The sequence below is a fragment of the Ruditapes philippinarum genome, unplaced genomic scaffold (genome assembly GCF_026571515.1).
Source record: "Ruditapes philippinarum isolate M1 unplaced genomic scaffold, ASM2657151v2 ctg2419_1_1_1_1, whole genome shotgun sequence".
Lineage (NCBI taxonomy): Eukaryota > Metazoa > Mollusca > Bivalvia > Venerida > Veneridae > Ruditapes > Ruditapes philippinarum.
The window spans coordinates 41,655-63,953 of record NW_026862011.1 but is presented as its reverse complement, the minus strand read 5'-3'; the positions used below and the strand labels follow the sequence as shown (position 1 = coordinate 63,953).

Below are 22,299 nucleotides of genomic sequence, written 5' to 3'. Positions count from 1 at the left end.
CTATAAAAGTCAAACAAGTCTATGCGTAAATATTTCTTACAATATTTAAAAAATCGCTTAGAATGTCTTCAACTATAAAATCATTAAAAACTTGTTAAACAAGAGTTCTAAAGCCAATAAAAAGTGAAATTGCTTACCATTATCATCAGAGGGTGGTTTTCTTTGATCATGTTTGTATTCTCGGTGTAAGGTTTACCTATAAAAATACCATTTTGAAATGGACATCATTTGAAATTAATTCGTTGTTTTCATGTGCATTAATGTACCAAATAAAGACTTTTAAACATTTCGGAAAGATGTAATCAGAATTATTGTGACATTTTGCCCATCTTAGGGTGTAAAGTGAGTAAACAGGTGGAAGTCAAAATAAGGTATCATTTTGCCATAATTTCTTCCAATTTTATAATACACTTTGCATGAACGGTATACTCACATAATCCAAGGAAATGTCTTTATATATATATATATATATTAAGCGGTGTTTACATGTAACTGTCAATTTATAAAAGGAGTGGGGCAGTCATTTAGTATTTTAGGGAGATTTATATTTCATCCTAAACATTTTCTAATACCATATGTTGGTCAATCACCATTATAAAAGTCAATCTTTTAAAATATTTACTCAATTCTACCCAACTCGACAATGAAAATAATGAACATAATGTCACTCTAAATTAGCTTTACATTTTCGCAAAATAAAGCTCATAACATTAGTATATTTGATCAATTTATGGCTGAAGGTAATAACAAAACGTCATATTTTAGTACCGGCTCCAAAGTTAAAATTTTTGTTATAGATTTGATATAATAGTACACGAATGTACACAAAATATCATAACTGTATTTAATTTTATTTTAATAAATCATATTTATAAAATTACAAGTTCAATAAAAGTTTTAAATGTAAAAGATAATACTAAACTGGTCGGTAATTTAGGCGACCATTATGACAGCCAGCAGTTAGCTTTTGATTCCAGCGGATATTAATGGATTGTTTAACAATTTTATGAACAAAAAACAACAAAATCAAAACAAAACAAAAAATACAGAAATCAAAACCAACCCAACTTGGTGTAACATACAAACAAGGTAGTATTATGTTATTCTATGTTAAACTTTTATTAAGTGAATGAAAGTAATAAGTAATTAAAACATACTGCTCTTGTTTGTTTCCGAATCTTTAGTATGTTTCGGGTCAACTTTCTTGGCAGCTGAGAAATGAAATAAATAAAATGAGGGCGATTATCATTTTGAGAAACGTTAACTTTATACACATCCTATTTATATATATAAAAGAAAATGTATATTCATATTCTATTGAAATTTAACAAAGTTTTACTTTTCAGTTACAACACACTACTCAATATTTTAAAATTTTGACTGTATACGCTCGGAATAATTTTGATGATATGCAGCCTTTTTGCATCTTTCCTGTTCGCTTAGTTTTGTATTTAAACAAATGGAAGAAAGTTTGTTTATTTCTTATATGTCTTTGGTATATCAATCATTACAATAAAAGACTAAAAGACTAATCATTTTTAATCAAGGCGACCATCCTGACCATAAAAATGGAGCTGATACGATGCGCACGCATCCTCAAAGTTTAATAGCGCGAATACTATACCCACCGGCATTTTGAAGAAAATAGCATTTTGATAAAAAACATAAAAAAATTTGAATTCAATTTCGTTTGCAAATATGATGTTTCCACTTTTAGTTTTCAAATTCAAAATGCCTTGACACAACTCAGAATTTTTTCCGTTGGATGTGAATTGGAATTTTGATTTTTGCGTACACCTGACGTTGAAATGTTACAGAAATTGGGAAAATATCGATTCAAATTAATGTTTTAGACGATTGGAAATTAATTCATTGAGTCTATTTCATGTATTTCAAATATACATTTTCAATCTTTGTTCTTTTCAAGTGTACCAAAATGCTTAAAAACGCACAATTTACAGAAAATATACATTGTTATGATGCTGCATATATTCTCAAACATTAACAAGAGCCATGTTAACATGGCCATCCCCCGCCGAATGTGTTTGCTCATTGGAAGAATGTAATTTTATATATAGTAGAGCAGAATAATTCCATTTTAAGAGGTCTTTTGGTAATGAAAATTTATGGCTGAAGTGATTACAGATTTGAAACCTATGTGAATACTGATGGCTGAAAATACCAAAGGGCAATAACTGAAAAATAATGCAGGGTAGGTTATCATTCTTGTGTGCTGAACCCCTCCTCAGTAAAATCTATCCACCTATGAAGTTTCAAGTTGAAACCTCAAATACTTTTTAAGATAAGCTCCGGACAAAATAGTATTAAAAAGAACAAGGGGCAATAACTCAAAATTATAAAGGGAAGAGTTATCATTCTTGGGCACAGCATTCCTCCTCAATAAGATCTATCCACCTATGACATTTCATGTTGACATCTCAAACACTTTTGAATTATGCTCCACTCAGGTGAAAAATTAAGTATGAAAAATAACAAAGGGCAATAACTCAAAAATCATTTCTTTACACTATCCTGATTATAGTTTTTTAATCTTCATTTTAAAATAATAATCGTTATAGTCAAATTAATATTCCATTAGAAATGAATATATTCAGATTTCCTTGTGAATTATTCTCTATTGAATCATCATCTCTAAGACAACATGAAGAGTGACATCAGCAAGATAGCCCTAACAAAGACCCTAATATAGACAGGTGGCTTTTTTCAGAGTATGATTACTTAACATATAAGAAGTGTCATACTTCTGAATGTATATATGAATGTCATTGTAAAAATCATTGTGGAAAATTGTTTAAGGTTTCACATGAATAACAAAATAACAACAACAAATCAAAACAAAGAAAAAAGGCAAACGTAGAAATTTAGATGTGAAAAATGTGGCAAAGCATTCTCTGATAAAGAAGATCTTACCAACCACCAAGATAGACATGAGGACAAAATACAACATAAATGATGCAGGAAATAAAAGTGACATTTAAAGACACCCCTTTCAGAAATTTATAAAGGAAATAACTTTACGGGAAGGAGTTTCCAAGCAAGGCGACTATTGGGTCTTATCTCCTATATGTCAGTAAAAATCTTGTCAAGTTCAGCACAGACGAAATCCTAAGTTAGACCTCTCTGGAATTAAGACCACTCTTCTATTAACATCATATTTTAATATTTCATTGGTTACATGATCTACAATTAACATGATCCGCTAATTCACTATTAAGACCATCAGTTAATGTTAATATTAATTTAATTTGTACTGTATTTGTAAAAAAAAACTATTCAGTTATGCTAAAACTCTAAAACAACACATGAAAAAAACTAAAATGTTGTAGAACATTAGCACGTACTAAAGAAACAACTTAATTAAAAACCTTTCTAGCTTTTGTCACACACCATTTTATTTACTTTTACAATTCAATTTACCATTTAAATAAATGCTTTGCCAGTAGTTGCTTGCTATAAATCTTATTTTTCATCTCCCTTTAATACAGAAGGATACATTCAATATCTCTGTTTAGGTCTTTGTTCATGTTGTGTTTCAAATCAATGTCAAGATTTGAACGAGTTTCCACAATGACATTCTTATTTGCATTTAGACGAATGACGCTGCATCTATGTGTTTTGTAACAATACTCAGAACCATATTTTGACAACGTAGTTCCTTATGTATATGCCTCATGTCGTCTGAGTGAACACTGTACCACCAAATCGGTTCATTTCATTTTCTTATAAACTGTATGATGCATATTAAATTCAATCTTTATATTTCTTTTCTTTCTTGGGTGTACATGTAAAACATTTGCATTCAACGCAATCTACTGACAAGAAGGGGAAGGGTTGTGTCAAGGCATTCGTACTCCGTTAGACTATTCTTTAAAAGACATTGAAAGCAACATACTTCTATGTTTCGTTTCCGAATCTTTAGAATTTTTCGAGTCATCTCTCTTTGTAGCTGAATTAGATATAAATTAAATGGTTGTAATTTTCAGTTCATTTTTAAAGCAGAAACTGTATATTTATATTTCATTTCATTTGAATCAAATAATATTTCATTTTTTAATAAAAACATTCACGATTGTGTTTGTATACGCCTGTAAAAGTGTTGATGAAATGTGCCTGGTCTCTCATCTGTAAGCAGTTTCCTGTACGATTTGTATAATTAAGATACTAAGCAGAAATGTTTACTAAAATCTTAACCAAAGTCTTTTGTAATTTAATCCCATGTTATATAACCAGCATCGTAATAATTAACGTGTCTGTAATTAAGGCAACAAGTCTGAAAGCCAGCAATTAGATATTGATTCCAATGGATATTGATGGGTTGTTAAACTGTTTTCATTCATAGTTCTATTTTTTTTAAACAACAATAACAAAAAAGAAACAACTTAATACAGAAATCAAAGCCGACAAAATTTGGTATAACATATTAATAAGGTAATGTTATGTTATTCTATGTTAAACTTTTATGAAGGAAAATGAAAGTAATAAGTAAGTAAAAACATACTGATCTGGTTTGTCTTCTTATCTTGAGAATCTTTCGGGTCAACTTGATTGTCAGCTGAAAAAAAGATATACATAGATTGGGGGCAATTATCAATTCGAAAAACGTGAAGTTTATTCATATCCTATTTAAATTAAACAGAAAATGCTTATTTATATTCTATTGAAATAAAAAGGTGTTCTACTTTTCAATAACAACACAACACTCAACATTTAAAAATATTGACTGTATACGCTCGGAATAATTTTGATGATATGGGGACGTATGCATCTTTCCTGTTCGCTTAGTTTCGTATAAACAAATGGAAGAAAATTGGAACTACTTAAAAATTGTTTATTTTATGTCTTAGGTGTAACAAACATTGCTATAAAACAAGGACCATCAGCAATCTGTAATTGAATTTTATATTTACCGAGAGGTGGTACGATGCGCGCATCCTCAAAAATCAGATAGTGCGAACACTTTATCATTCTCATTTTTTAGCGCCAATGGCGCAAAATCGCGTCCGCGACAGATCTTTGCATAAGATTTCATTGGCGCTAAAAAAATAGCTTTTTTCCACATTATCTGCTTTCCTAAGCCCTTTCCGACACAGATACGCATCTCACTACCGAAAAATTTAATCAAAAAAAAAATAAAAAAATCGAAAATCTACTTAATATTTAAAATGATTATTGGTAACTAAAAACAAAGAAATTGTTGCTATTTTAAATAATGCGGTAATTGCTTACAGGTGTGGAACTTGATTTCCCATAAGGTCACTCAAGTTCACTGATGCAGTGTAAATAAAAGATGTCCATTTCGTCATCAGAGTATTTGATCATCAAAAATTAAATTTCTATTAGCAACACGTTTTATTAGGATTTTTATAATAATGATAATTATCGCCGTTCAATAATTTAGATCCAATTATTCGTCGGTGCCTTTGTCCATTTGTTGCATTATTTGATTGTGAAACTTTGATGAAAAATAACATGTGTATTTATGAAATCAATGAAATATTGTTTAATTAAATTAAGATGAGACTGCAATGAACGTAGCATTGTTTGGAATAACAGGCATCACTGGTCTGAAGTGGTGCTACCAGTATACCGATGATTTTTTATTTGTTTCTTTATTTTTTTTTTTATTATTTTTTTTTTTGATATTGTTACGCATTTTGAACAAAAAAAAATCTTCCCCACGCATCCTGTTAAAATTAATTTGTCTGGTCAATACTTTATAATATCTTTATATTTCGATACGATTCTACAAGATTTGTGATGTGGGTTATGATATCACGCGCACCTGTTTTTATACGGCCAATACACAAACATGACCGCGCCTACTGATTTCTGGAAATCGTTGATTTAGCGATTTAAATTTGTTATCATTCGTTGAATATTATTATTTGAAGACAGAAAATTTGCAGATTTACTATTTATAGTATTATATTGCTGAAATCAAGTTTTTATTCTAACATCGCTTTTCCCTTTAAACAATTCTACAATTAAATAACTTCCAGCCGTCTGAAAGTGTTAATAAAAACGATATTTTCTCAATTTCAGTTACATGTCGACGCCAGGGGTACATGTACGAAGTATCCAGAACCCGAATCAAATTCAACGTAAAATACTGACAAAAAAGGGAAGAGTTTTGATAAGGATTTCAGGATTTTGTTTGTAAGCGCCTAAAAAGTGTTGATGGTATGCGCCTGGTTTCAAATCTGCAAGCAGTTTCCTGTCTCATTAGTATAATTAAGATACTAAGCAGAAATGTTTACTAAAAATGTTTACCAAAGTCTTTTGGTAATTTAATTCCATCTCATATAACCAGTAGCGTTATAATTATATAGTCTGTAATTAAGAGTCGGTAATTTTGATAGCTAGCTGTTAGCTATTGATTCCAATGGATATTGATAGGTTGTTAAACTGTTTTCATCCAAAGGAAAAAAAAGAAAGAAACCTAATACAGCAATCAAAGCCTAAAAGAGCCGGTGAAATATATTAATAATGTAATGTTATGTTATTCTTTATAAAACCTTTATGCAGGGAAGTGAAAGTAATAAGTAAGTAAAAACATACTGCTCTGAATTGTTTCCTTATTCTGAGAATCTTTCGGGTCAACTTGATTGACAGCTGAAAAAAGATATAAAAAAAATGGGCACAATATTCAGTTCGAGAAACGTTAAGTTTATTCATATCCTATTTAAATAAAACGAAAATGCATATTTATATTCTATTGAAATAATATTGTGCTCTACTTTTCAATAACAACCCCACTCAACATTTTAGAATACCGACAATATCCACTCGAAAAAATATGATGATATGGAGCCGTATGCATCTTTCCTGTACTGTACGCTTAGTTTCGTATAAACAAATGGGAGAAAATTCGAACAACTTAAAAATTGTTAATTATTTGTCTTTGTTGTATCAAACATTGCTATAAAAGACTGATTTTTTTATCAAGAGCCATCAGCAAGATGTAAATGTATTTTATATAAACAAGATGATACGGTGGATGCATCCCCAAATATCAGATAGCGCGAACACTTTATCAACCGACAATTGGAAGAAAATCGAATCATGATAAAAACAGAGAAGATTTGAATTTAATTTCGTTTGCAAGGGAGGGTTTTTCACTTTTAGTTTTAAAAATTTAAAATGCCTTGACACAACTCTTCCCGTTTTGTCAGCATTTCACGTTGAATGATTTTGAGTTTTGGTTTCTTTGTTCACCTTGCGTTGAAATGTCACTAAAATTGTGGAAATATCTATAAAAATTAATGTTTCAGACGATTGGAAGTTAATTCACTGTAGTATCTATTTCAAATATTTCAAAAATACATTTTCAACCTTTGTTTTTTTGTTTTTTTTTTCATTTGAACAAAGATGTCTAAAAACGCACTATAAACAGATAAAATGCATTATGATATTGTGTATATTCTCAACAATAAACCAAATGCATATATGAATGTCATTAAGAAAAATTGTTTTGGAAAATCGTTCAAGACTGCTTCACAAGATTTAAAAAAAAGAACAACAAAAAACACACACACAATTAAAACCAAACATAGAAATTTAGATGTGATAAATGTGATAAATGATACAGGGAATAAAATTCTGGAAACAAAGTGATCCCTCGGAAGCATTAGAAAAATGACATTTAGAGACACTCCTCCCAGAAATTCATAAAGGAAACGACTTAACGAGAAGGAGTTTCCTAGCAAGGCGTCTATTGCGTCTTATCTCCTATATTACAGTAAAAATTATGTCAAGTGCAGCACAGAAAAAACTATAATTTAGACCACTCTGGAATTAAGACCACTCTTCTATTAACATTATTCTAATATGTTATTGTTACATGATCCACAATTAAGACGTTCCGCTAATTCACTATTAAGACCACAGGTTTCTGTCCATATTCATTCTTTTAAATATATTTGTAAAAAATAATCAGTTATGCTAAAACTCTAATACAACACATGAAAAATCAGTGAAACTAAAATTTTGTAGAACATTAAAACGTACTAAAAACAAATTCATTTAAAACCTTTCTATCTTCAGTAACAAACAATTTTTATTTACTTTTACAATTCAATTGACCATTTAAATCAATGCATTTGCAAGAAGATCAAGAACGACAATATAATGATGATGAAATATTATCGTGTTATTTGATTGATGTCAATCTTGTTTCCTAGTACAGTGTAAATAAATAAATTGTATGAAACATATTAAATTCGATCGTTATCTCTTTTTCTAGGATGTACATTTTTAGCATTTCTTTTCTAATGGGAAAAACAAGATTTGATTTTTTGGGTCCGCGCGTGTTACCACCATAAAGCACAAACTCCTTCGGAGAAAGTATACGCAGTTAAATAAAACAATTTTATCCGCATTATCAAAACTTGCTATTGAGTGTGTATGTAGAATCACAATTTATATTTACAGTCAAAATACCGAAAAAAGAATTTTTACATAAAATGAGAAAGAACGAAGGTTGAGAAATACATTTTTTTTAAAAATTGTACAATAAAATAATTTCCAGCCGTCTGAAAGTGTTAATAAAATATAAATTTTCACAATTTCAGTTACATGTCGACGTAGAATGTATGTTTACGTAATATCCAGAACCCGAATCGCATTCAACGCAAAATGCTGACAAGAAAGGGAAGAGTTTCGCCAAGGCATTTATAATATTCAAACTAGAAGTATGGACATTTTCTTAACTAAGTCATTCTTGTTTTTTATGTCTATTCTTTAATATACCGGTTGACAAAGTATTTCAAACTACTTGCCCCTCACCGCTGTGGGTTCGAATCCCGGTAGGGACTTTGGATTATTTCATGTGAGGAAGCTACCCAGCTAGCTTACGGAACGATCGGGCCTGAAATAATGCACGGAAGGGCACCTGAGGACTTCCTCCACCAGTAAAGCTGAAACATCACCATATGGACTATACTGTGCCGGTGTGACGTAAAACCCTATCAAACAAAAAAGTCAAAGTATTCTTGCTATCAGAACATTGAGGATGCGAGAAATTAAAACCGATAAACTTCGGCGTAACACGATGATTTTGGCTCCATTAGACTATTGTTAACTAAACACCTTAAGATACATACTGCTATGTTCCGTTTCCAAATCTTCGGAATGATTCGAGTCTACTTTCTTTGTAGCTGAATTAGATATAAATTGAATGGTTGTAAGTTTCATTTCATTTTAAAAACAGAAACTGTATATTATTATTTCATTTCATTTGAATTAAATGATATTTCACTTTTTAAAAACAACATTCACAATTTTGATTGTATATGCCTGAACAAGCGTTGATAATATGCGCCTGCTCTCTCATCTGTAAGCAGTTTCCTGTCCCATGAGTATAATTAAGCACTAATTACTAAGCAAAATGTTGACTTAAATCGTTCACTAAAACAAAAGTCGGTATAACATAATAATAAGGTAATATTATCTTATTCTATGTTAAACTGTTATGAAGGGAAGTAAAAGTTATCAGTTAGTAAAAACAAACTTCTCTGGTTTGATTTCGTATCTTGAGATTGTTCCGGGTCAACTTGATTGGCAGCTGAAAAAAGATGAAAGGTAATTATCAGTTCGAGAAACGTAAATTCATATCCTATTTAAATTAAACAGAAAATGCATATTCATATTCTATTAAAAAATAATTATTTTCTACTTTTCAATAACAACACACCACTCTACATCTTAAAATACGCTTGGAATAATGTTGATGATATGGGGTCTTACGCATCTTCCCAGTTCGCTTAGTTTCGTTTAAAGAAATGGAAGAAAATTGGAACTATTGAAAATTATGTGTTTTAGGTATAGCAAGCATTACTATAAAAGACTGATTTTTTATCAAGGGCTATCAGCAAACTGTAAATGTATTTTATATTAACCAGGAGGTGATACAATGCGCGCATCCTCAAAGATCAGTAACGCGACGACTTTATTAAAAGATTTGAATTTAATACTTTCGCAAAGAAATTATTTTTCACTTTGAGCTTTAGAATTCAAAATGCATTGACACAACACTTCCCGTGTTGTCAGCATTTCACGTTGATAGTGATTTGGAGTTTTGAATTCTGTGGCGTTAAATGTAAGGAAATTGTGAAAATATCTATAAAGATAATTTTTAGACAATTAGAAATAAATTCTTTGTAGTATCTATTTCAAATATTTCAAAAATACATTTTCAAACTTTGCTCTTTCTTTCATTTGTACAAATATTCCTTAAAACGCACTATTAACATCTGATCCCCTTTCAAAATTCCATATTTAGTTCCGCCCATTGTTTTTTCGTTTAGGGCACACGCATATTTTTACTTGGGGGCCATATGCCGCTTCTCATGGAATGGCACGTACGTGTCACATTGAAGGTTCCATTATAACCGTCATATGAACACATCTGCGGATGTTTCAAAATTCAAAATTGTACTTGTTCATGTTAAATGTTGAATATTGCTAAGCCGGTGCTAGGGGGCGCAGACGGTTATTTGCACCAGACAGTACCGTCCATGAACAGGCTCAATCAAACCGAGTCTGCAACATTTTCAACTTGTTGGGCTTTCATTAGGGATTCTTGTTTTCTCTATATTAACAGAAGATATACATTATGATAGTGCGAAGACACTACAAAAAATCAAAACGCTATGTGTACATTTTGTGCTAGTGCTACTGCGTAAAATTTCGTAAAAGCGGTCTATAATTCAAAGTGGAATTAAGAAGATAGCACGAGTCAAAAAGAAAAATATAATAAGATTCAAATCTTGTGATAAAATTTGCTCATTTTAAAATGTTACAACCGTGCTGTTAAAATCTTAACAGCCAACAAAAGACCGGATAAAATATTTTTCATATTTTTTTTACTCATTTTGTACACTCCTGTTCATAGGTTTTTCTAATCTTCGTTTTAAAATAATTGCCTATGTAGTCAAATTAATATCCCATTAGAAATGAATGTATTCCGATTCCTTGTGAATTCTTTTCCATTGAAGACAACACACTTGGCGACATCGGCGACCTTAAAAATATTATTTATATAGACAAGTGACTCTTTTTTGCCAGAGTATAATTACTTTACATATACGAAGCGTCATACATGAATGCATTTATGAATGCCATTATAGAAAATCGTTCAAGGCTTCACATGATTTGAAAACAAAACACATAATAAAATCCAAACATAGAAATTTAGATATGACAAGTATGGCTTAGCTTTCTCTGACAAAGCGGATCTTACCGAACACCAAGAAAGACATGAGGACAAAAAAAAAACATAAATGTGGTAAATAGGTTAAATAATGCAGGGAATGAAAGTGACATTTGAAAACACTCCTCTCAGAAATTTATAAAGGAAACGACTTTACGAAAAGGAGTTTCCAAGCAAGGCATCGTTTGCGTATTATCTCCTACATATCAGTCAAATTCTTGCAACATAGAAAAAATCCACTCTGGATTTAAGACCACTCTTCTGTTTATATCATTTCAATGTGTCATTGGGTATATGATCCACAGTTAAGATGATCTACTTATTCACTATTAGGACAATCAGTTTATGTCTATATTCACTCTTTTTATTGTAAAAATACACTATTCAGTTATGCTAAAGCTCTAATACAGCACAGGAAAAATAAATTTAAAAGATAAAACTAAAATTTTGTAAAACAAAGAAACAAGTTAATTCAAAACTTTTCTAACTTTAGTTACAAACAATTGTATTCACTTTTACAATTCAATTTACCATTTAAACAAGGCAGTCTGAAGGACAGCTAAATCCCCGTCCGCAGTGAGCATGAATGTGTACAATTTGACCTTATACCTCCATGACCTTGATGTTGTGCCATGCATATCATAAGCACATATTAGTAGTTTCACGATGTTGATTATTTGTGCCAAGTTATTAAAAATCTTCCATAAAGTAGAACATATAACATTGACCTTGGGGGTAGCAACCTGAATGTTGAGCTCTGTAGGTTGTGTCATGGTGGGGATCATTTGTGTCAAGTAATTATAAAACCTTTGAATTGTCAATAATTTATAGAACGAACATGAAAAATAGATGTTTTTTCATTGGACCTTTGAGTTTGACCCTGATCGACAGGGTTGTGACTTGATTATTGTGCTTTGCAGTGGTTTCATTATGGTGATCATTTCTGCCAAGTTATCTTATAAGCATTGCAGCAGTTTATATGTGATGGACAGAAACGAAATGAAGACTTTCTAACATGTGACCTGTAAGTTTGACCTTGACCTTGGGTGTGGTAATTCAATTATTGCGCTTTGCACATCGCCTCATAATTCTGATCTCTTATGCCAAGTAATCTTAAAAAGTTCTCAGCAGTTTAAAAGTTATGGAGCGGACACGAAATGTAGACTTTTAAACATTTGACCTTTAAGAGTTACCTTGACCTTAGGGGTAGCAACGCGATTATTGCGCTCTGCACATCGTCTCATAATGGTGAAAACTTTTTTCAACTTAATCAAAAATTTCAGTGGTGTAAAAAAATATTAAGCACATATGAACTGTACACCTTTTAACACTTGACCTTAAAGTGTGACATTGACCTTGGGATAGCAACCCAATTATTGCGCTCTGCATATTGTCTTATAACGGTGATCACTTGTACCAAGCTATTCAAAAATTTCAGAGGTTTAAAAGTTATGGAGGGGACATAAAACGTAGACTTTTATTCATTTGACCTTTAAGTGTGACCTTGACCTTCAGGTAGCAACCCATTCATTGCGCTATGCACATTTCTTTTAATGGTGATCAATTGTGCCAAGTTATTTAAAAAATTTCAGCGCCCCAATAGCTGACACCACGAAATGTAGACTTTTTATTATGAAATGAAGACATTCTAGCATTTGACCTTCAAATATGACCTGGACCTCGGGTGTAGCAATTCAATTATTGCGCTCTACACATCGTCTCATAATTGTAATATCTTATGCCAAGTTATTTTTAGAAACTTTTCAGCAGTTTAAAAGTTATGGAGGGGACATAAAACGTAGACTTTTATTCATTTGACCTTTATGTGTGACCTTGACCTTCAGGTAGCAACCCATTTATTGCGCTATGCACATTTCTTTTTAATGGTGATCAATTGTGCCAAGTTTTTCCAAAAATTTCAGCGTTCCAATAGCTGACACCACGAAATGTAGACTTTTTATTGTGAAATTAAGACTTTTAACATTTGACCTTTAAGTGTGACATTTACCTTAGGGGAGCAACGCAATTATTGCGCTCTGCACATCGTCTCATTCATGTGATAACTTGTGCAAAGTTATTTTAAAAAAATCAGCGGTTAAAGTTATGGAGCAGACACGAAAATGTTTCGGACGAACGAAAGGACAGACGAACGGATTGAACGGACTGACAGACGGAGGCTATTCCTAAAATCCCTTTCCACTACGCTGAAACGGATTGATACTTGCAGCTGCCAGTAGATAAGGAACAACAATATAATTATGACGAAACGTTATCGTGTCTTTTGCTTGTTATAAATCTTATTTTTTTATCTGACTTAAATATCTGAATGATACTTTGAATGATCTGTTCAGCTCCTTATTTCTTCATTTTGTGTTTAAAATCATTTAAAGTTTTGAACCATTTTCCTCAATGACATTCATACTTGCATTTAGACGAGTGACGCTTCATTGGTGTGTTTTGTAACAATACTCAGAAAAAAACCTTTTGACTACATTGTTCCTTAATTGTCTTGATGTCCATGTCGTTCTTTATGTTGTCTGGGTGAAGAATTTACCACATTTGTTTGCTAATAAATTGTATGAAACGTAATAAATTCGATATTTATCTTTCTTTCTAGGATGTACATTTTTTAACATTTCTTAATCAAGGGGATAACAAAATTTGATATCCTTGGCCCGCGCCTGCTTCCACAATAAAGCACAGACTCGCAGTTAAATAAAACAATATCATCCGCATTATCTAGATTTGTTTTTGAGTGTGTACGTAGAATCACATTTTATATTTTTACAGTAAAAATACCGATTAAAGAAATTTTCCATAAAAATGAGAAAGAACGAAGGTTGAGAAATACATTTTTAAAATAAATTGTACAATTAAATAACTTCCAGCCGTCTGAAAGTGTTAATAAAATATATATTTTCTCAAATTCAGTTACACGTCGACGCCGGGTGTACATTTACGTAATATCAAGAACCCGAATTGCATTCAACGCCAAATACTGAAACGAAAGGGAAGAGTTTCGCCAAGGCATTTGTTATAATTATTCAAACTAGAAGTAAGGACATCTTCTTTACAAAAGAAATTAAATTAAAATCATTCTATTCATCAATATACCGGTTGACAAAGTATTTCAAGACACTTGCTCCTCACCGCTGTGGGTTCGAATCACGGCAGGGACTTTGGATTCTTTCATGTGAGTAAGCTATCTATGAACTTAAGCGTAACATCACGACTTTGAACCCGTTACAATACTGTTAACTAGTTATTGTAAGACACATACTGATCTGTTTCGTTTCCGAATCTTTGGAATGTTTCGAGTCATCTTTCTTTGTAGCTGAATAAGATATAAATTATATTAATTAAATAGTTGTAATTTCATTTCATTTTCAAAACGGATTCTGTATATCCATATTTCATTTCATTTGAATTAAATTAAATTTCTTTGTTTGAAAAAAAAAACATTCACGATTTTTATTTGTATACGACCGAAACAGTGTAGAAATATATGCGCCAGGTCTCTCATATGTAAGCAGTTTCAAGTCCGATAAGTAAAATTAATATACTATGCAAAATGTTTACTTTGATTGTTTACCAAAGTCTTTTGTAATTTAATTCCATGTTATGTAACCAGCATCGTTATAAATAACTGGTCTGAATTTAAGGCGACAATTCTGATAGCCATCAATTAGTTATTGATTCCAATGGATATTGATTGGTTGTTAAACAGTTTTCATTAATAAGTTTATTTAAAAACAAAAGCCAAAACAAAACAAAACCTAAATACATAAATCAAAGCCGACGAAATTCCGTATAACATATTAATAAGGTAATGTTATGTTATTCTATGTTAAACTTTTATGAAGTGAAAGAATAATAAGTAAGTAAAACATACTGCTCTGGTTTGATTCCTTATCTTGAGAATGTTTCTGGTCAACTTGATTGGCAGCTGAAAATATATATATCAATAAATTTGGGGCTATTACCAGTTCGAGAAACATGACGGTTATTTATATCCTATTTTAAATAAAACAATAAATGTACATTAATATTCTATGGAAATAAAATTGTGTTTTACTTTTCAATAACACCCTCACTCAACATTTAAGAATACTGACTGTATACGCTCGGAATAATTTTGATGATATGGGGCCGTACGCATCTTTCCTGTTCGCTTAGTTTCGTATAAACAAATGGAAAAAATTGGAACTACTTAACAATTGTTAATTATATGTCTTGTGCACAACAAACATTGCATTAAAAGACTTAGTCTAATTTTTAATCAAGGCGAACATCCTGACGGTCTTCAGCAAGCTGAAAATGCCTATGGATATAAACAAGGAGGTGACATTTGGAAAAAAATAGAATCATGATAAAAACCTAGAAACAGATTTGAATTTAATTTCGTTTGCAAAGAAGATGTCTTTACTTTTTATGCCCCCACAATGTGGGAGCATATATTGTTGCACTTGTCCGTCCGTCCGTCCATCCGACCGTCCGTCCGTCCGTACGTCTGTCCGTACGTCCCGAAATCTTGTGAACGCAACTCCTCTTAAACCGGATGGCAGATTTTGCTTAAACTTCCAGGGATGAACAACCTTAATGTGTAGATGGTAGTAAAGGAAGGAATTTTTGCTGCGACCAAATTTAACAGAATTATGGACCTTTGTTGATTTTTTCATAATATACTATGTAGAAATTTTGTGAACGCAACTCGTCTTAAACCGGATGGCAGATTTTGCTTAAACTTCAAGGGATGAACAACCTTAATGTGTAGATGGTAGTAAAGGAAGGAACTTTCGCTGCAACCAAATTTAACAGAATTATGGCCCTTTGTTGATTTTTCACTATATACTATGTAGAAATTTTGTGAACGCAACTCCTCTTAAACCGGATGGCAGATTTTGATTAAACTTCCAGGGATGAACAACCTTAAAGTGTAGATGGTGGTAAAGGAAGGATTGTTTGCTGCGACCAAATTTAACAGAATTATGGCCCTTTGTTGATTTTTTCACTATATACCATATAGAAATTTTGTGAACGCAACTCCTCTTAAACCAGATGGCAGATTTTGCTTAAACTTCCAAAGATGAACAATCTTTATGTGTAGATGGTAGTAAAGGAAGGAATTTTTGCTGCGACCAAATTTAACAGAATTATGGTCCTTTGTTGATTTTTTCACTATATACCATATAGAAATTTTGTGAACGCAACTCCTCTTAAACTTGTTGGTAGATTTTGCTTAAATTTCCTGGGATGAACAACCTTAATGTGTAGATGGTAGTTAAGGAAGGAATTTTTGCTGCGACCAAATTTACCAGAATTATGGCCCTTTGTTGATTTTTTCACTATATACCATATATATGTTGTCAGTGTGGGCATCCGTGTCCTTTGGACACAGTTCTAGTTAATTTTAAAATGCAAGACGACTTGACACAGCTCTTCTCTTTTATATCAGTTTTTCGCATTGAATGAGATTTGGAATATAAGTTTCTGCGTACACCTGGCGTTACAATGTTACAGAAATTGTGAAGATTTCAATATAAACTAATGTCTCAGACAATTTGCAGAAAATTCGTTGTAGTATGTAATTCATACATTTCAAAAACACATTTTCAACCTTTCTTTGCCCCTTTTCATGTGTACAAAAATGCCTTAAAACGTACAATTTACAGAAAATATATATTATGATGCTGCGTATATTCTCAAACATAAATAAAGACACTGCGTGCACAATTTTTCAGCTATTGCTACTGCGTACAGTTTCGTAAAAGCAGTTTGTAATTCAAAGTAGAATGAAATGGGTAACACGGGAAACAAAAAAGAAAAAAATAATAAAATTCAAATCTTGTGATAAAAGTTTGCTCCTTTAAAAGTTTTTACAATCGCACTGTATAAATCTTAACACAAAAAACCGGAGTTTAATATATTTCACATATTTTTGTACTCATTTATTTAACACTCTTCTCTTTTTGAATTTTTAAATTTGTGTAATCTGCATTTTAAATAAATTACCTTTTGAAGTCAACTTAATATCTCATTACAAATGAATGTATTCCGATTTCCTTGTGAATTCTTCTCTATTGCATCATCATCTCTTAGACAGCATGAAAGGCGACATCATCAAGAGAGCCCTTACAAATATTACCTATACAGACAAGTGTCTTTATCAGAGAGAATAATTTCTTAACATATACTGAGTGTCATACTTCTGAATGCATATATGAATGTCATTGTGGAAAATCGTTCAAGGGTTTCACATGATTAGGACAAAAAAACACAACAAAACACACAAAATGTCCAAACATATAAATTCAGATGTGACAAATGTGGCATTTTCTCTGATAAAGAAGATCTTAGCGATTTCCGAGATAGACATGAGGACAAAAAACAACATAAATGTGGTAAATGATGCAGGCAAAAAAGGGACATTTAGACGCACTCCTCTTAGAAATTCAAAAAGAAAATGACTTTACGAGAAGGAGTTCCAAAGCAAGGCGTCTATTGGGTCTTATCTCCTATATGTCAGTAAAATCTTGTTAAGTGCAGCACAGAAGAAATCCTTATTAAGACAAGTCTGGAATTAAGACCACTCTTATTTAAATCATTTTTAATATGTCATTGGTTACATGATCGACAATTAAGATGATCCGCTAATTTACTATTACGACCATCAGTTTCTGTAAATATATTTATTTCTTTTTACTGTATTTGTAAAAAAAAACTATTTAGTTATGCTTAAATTCTAATTCAACACATGAAAACAAGAAGCGCCGCAATGTGACGAAAACCAGGGATTCAACGACCAAGTTTTGATGTGACAGCAATCAATAGGTCAAAGTGCACTGAAGTTATTGAGTAGAAGCTGAAAATTCTATTGTAAGCAAATAACCTTGACCTTGCTCCCAGATATCAAAGTGGCAACCCAAAGCTGCCACACAGCAAGTTTGGTGTCAAAAGGTCAAAGCAAACTCAAGCTATAACATGAAAACTAAATACATTAACTACTCGATAGCAATCCCAAGCTGCCTCTTGATATAAGCTAACCATTCATCAAGTTTGGTGTCAATAAGCCAAAGCAAACGCAACTTATTGAGCAGAAACTGAATTCCTTTTTTTAAATAACAGTGACCTTGACCTTGATCACAGACACCTGGGTAGCAATCTCAAGCTGCCTCTTGATATAAGGTATCCATACACCAAGTTTGGTGTCAATAGGCCAAAGCAAACTCAAGTTATTGAGCGGAAACTGAATTTCTATTTTAAGTAACAGTGACCTTGACCTTGGTCGCAGACACCTGGATAGCAACCCCAAGCTGCCTCTTGATATAATCTATCCATACACCAAGTTTGATGTCAATAAGTCAAAGCAAACTCAAGTAATTGGGCGGAAACTGAATTTCTATTTTTAGTAACAGTGACCTTGACCGTGATCACAGACACCTGGGTAGCAATCCCAAGCTACCTTTTGATATAAGCTACCAACACACCAAGTTTGGTGTCAATAGGCCAAAGCAAACTAAAGTTATTGAGCGGAAACAAAACGTCGACGCCCGCCTGCCGAGTTCGGCATTACAATAACCCGGTTTTCGTTGAAAACTTTGTTGAAAATAATTTAAATTTTGTAGAATATTAACACATACTAATGAAAAATTTAATTAAAAACCTTTCTAGCTTTAGTAAAAACCATTTAATTACTTTTACAAATCAATTTATCATTTAAATAAATGCATTTGCCAGTAGTTCATGAACGACAATATAATTATGATGAGATGTTATCTTGTTATTTGCTTGTTATGAATCTAATTTTTTTTCTCTCACTTTAATACCTGAATGATACATTGAATGTCTCTGTTCAGCTCCTTATTTCTTCATGTTCGGTTCAAATCATGAAAAGTTTTGAACCATTTTCCTCAATGACATTCATTCTTCCATTTAGACAAATGACGATTCATTTATGTTTTGTAACAATACTCAGAAAAAGCCTTTTGACTTAATAGTTCCTTATGTGTCATGATGTCCATGTCGTTCCTCATGTTGTCTGGGTGAAGAATTAACCACTAAATCGGCGTACATGAATTTCCTAATAAATTGCATGAAATATATTAAATTCGATCTTTATATTTCTTTTCTTTCTAGGATGTACGTCCTTAACAAATGCATTCAACGCAAACTACTAACAAGAAGGGGAAAAGTTGTATCAAGGCATCAGTGATATTGAAACTAGAAGTAAAGACATCTTCTTTACAAAAGAAATCAAATTTATATACATTCTTGATTTTTTTACAAGACTATTTTTGTCAATATACCGGTTGATATAGATAACATGCTTTCAGAATATTGAGGATGCGAGAAATTAAACCCAATAAACTTCGGCGTAATATAATTTCTGGCTAGTGTTAAGTTTGACTCCGTTAGACAATATTTTTAAGTAGACATTTTAAGGAACATACTGCTCTGTTTCGTTTCCGAATCTTTGGAATACTTCGAGTCATCTTTCTTTGTAGCTGAATTAGATATAAATTATATAAATTAAAAAGTTGTAATTTTCATTTCATTTTCAACACAGAAACTGTATATTTTTATTTCATTTTATTTGAATAAAATGATATTTCACATTTTTTACAACACAGTAATTACAATCACTTCATAATTGTATGCTAGCAATTTTGTTTGTATACAACTGAAAGAGTTTTGATAATATGCGCCTGATCTCTCACCTGTAAGCAATTTCCTGTCCGATTAGTATATTTAAGATATTAAGCAAAATGTTAACCACGGTCTTTGTTGATTTAATTCCATGTTATATAACCAGCAATGTTTGTACCTTCCACATATGAAAGATATCTTAAAATAAATGAAGTAATTAGGAAACAATTATTATAAATCCCACTTGCTGGAATAGGTTAACCCTAAAAGGCCCTATATTCATAGTGATAAAAAGGGAAATAAATGCTAAATATGGATTTCATAGCTATATAACTTGTCAACAATGTGTACTTCGTATTGATTAGTAAGTATGGAAAGTATTAAGTCATAAGTAGACATATCATACTTGCCGGTTAAAGTAAGCCTCATCCATATTTGATATGTTGAAAGGGGCAATTGATTGGAAGAAATGGAAGCTTTAGTTTTACTTGCCCATATTATGTACTTTGTACTGATAAGCAAGTGTTTAATGGTACATGTAGAATTAAAGAAAACTCCAATTTGCCGCTTAAAATTAACCATGTGCGGACAGACGGTCGGACGGATGGTTCAATTACTAAGTATATACCTGGGGGCATGAAATAATCAGTGTTAAAGATGTTTTAATTTATTAATATTTCTAACTTCACATTGGGAATTTTTATAGAGATTTTGCTAAATGATCTCGTCTAATTGATTATGTTGTATGCTATTAAAACTTAATTAACTTAAGGACAGTAGTAATTCTTCAAACACATGTTTTCGATGTTTAACTGCTGGATGTATTCTGTGTCTAAATTACTTTGAAATGAATCGATTCCACTCATTCTTTGTAAATGTCTCTTTCTACCATCAATAGATATTTTAATCAAATGTCCTATTTCATTGTATTAATGACAATTTCTAAGTGATCATTTTCAATCCTTTATATATAAAACTTTGCATAATACTATCCATTTTAATTTCGTCTGATTTTGAGTGTAATGTAAATTCAAAGTTTGTGCGATTGTCTTTATACATATGTTTTGTCTGGATGACTCGGAAAGACAAATTTTAATAAGATCGTATCTTATTTTAAATTATAAATGGAAGTTTAAACGGAAAATGTTGTCAGATGTATTGCTCATCATCAACTGATGTCTGCTGTAAATTGATTTAATTTATTCGCATAATTCAGTCTAACTAGTAAAACATATTTTAACACAACGGTATGCCTAGTTGTTGTAAATATTCTGATATCCAAGCTATATTTAAATATTTTCTCTACAATAAATTAGATCATGTTGATCTCTAACTTAGCCTATTATGAGAACTGTACATGAATTATGGTAAAGTTTTAAACGCTGGACTTATTAAACACTGGACGCAGAAAAAGAAGTAAAACTTTGAAAAAAAATAATTACGATAAAAATGAATTTATGCAACGACCTCAAGAAAGCACTAAAATATTCAATATGTTTGCCCGCATAATATGCATGTGACCATGTCAATAAGATTTAAACAGATGTCTGTATGTTATAAAGGAATAGACCACAAATTCAATTTGACATTCGAAGTTAATCCCTTCAGTTACAAAAAGGATAAGTGGAAAAAGTATATAAAGTTGTTCAATTAAAATTAGAGTTCAAAGATGAAGCAACACTTGAAATAAGGATGCTAAAGTTATAAATGTGCCATGCACGATGTGATAATTAAAACGAACAATAATAAATGTCAAGTTCAAAAATTAAATAGCAATAATTCTGGAAAACAGAAGCTAGTATTATAAATCTTTATCAAATATGACAAAGTATAACAAACATATTTTTGAAGTTTGAATTAAATCCCTAAAAATTAAAGAGTTTACATAAAAAGAATTAAAGGGAAGATAATTTGAAAAAAATGAAAATGTTGACGCTAATATTAAGGAAATTGTCATTTCATCATTACATGGGAGTCGATATGAAACTTAGATTTGAAGTTTAAAGCAAATCCTTTAAAAAATAAAGAGATGAGAGCAATAAAATGTTTAATGGGAAAAATATTTCTTCAACAAATTCATGCTAGAGTTTTGAATCTTGAATGATAATAAGGAACACATATCTGAATTTTCATGTAATTTTGCAGATTTTCATGATTCAGATGGCTCACCTTTTTCAAGATATTGAAGTATATAACTTAAGAAAATACGAAGTTTTAGTTACAAGTATAAATCGTCCGTTCAAGGGGGTAATTCTGAAAAAAATGTGTTTTGAGTTATGAATCTTAACACACACCATGTGGGTAATGATAAGAATCATGTATTTAAAGCTTGAAGCAGTTACCTTCAAAAGTAAGGAAGTAACTTTAAAATGATTTTTTGAAGGAAACAAGTCCAAGGAGGGATAATTCTGAAACAAAACATG

The 22,299-nt window shown here is 31.4% G+C and overlaps 1 protein-coding gene across 1 annotated transcript in view; it reads right to left on the bottom strand.

Annotated features, from left to right (window-relative positions):
- LOC132717645 (transient receptor potential cation channel subfamily A member 1 homolog) overlaps positions 1 to 22,299 on the bottom strand; it is a gene marked incomplete at its 5' end in the record, with an annotated part of 84,855 nt that overhangs the window by 21,662 nt on the left and 40,894 nt on the right. Inside the window, 7 exons of the mRNA XM_060701159.1 lie at positions 138 to 196; positions 1,158 to 1,211; positions 3,914 to 3,967; positions 4,520 to 4,573; positions 14,511 to 14,564; positions 15,123 to 15,176; positions 19,681 to 19,734. Coding sequence (XP_060557142.1) covers positions 138 to 196; positions 1,158 to 1,211; positions 3,914 to 3,967; positions 4,520 to 4,573; positions 14,511 to 14,564; positions 15,123 to 15,176; positions 19,681 to 19,734 — 383 coding nt within the window. The remainder of the gene's footprint in view (positions 1 to 137; positions 197 to 1,157; positions 1,212 to 3,913; positions 3,968 to 4,519; positions 4,574 to 14,510; positions 14,565 to 15,122; positions 15,177 to 19,680; positions 19,735 to 22,299) is intronic.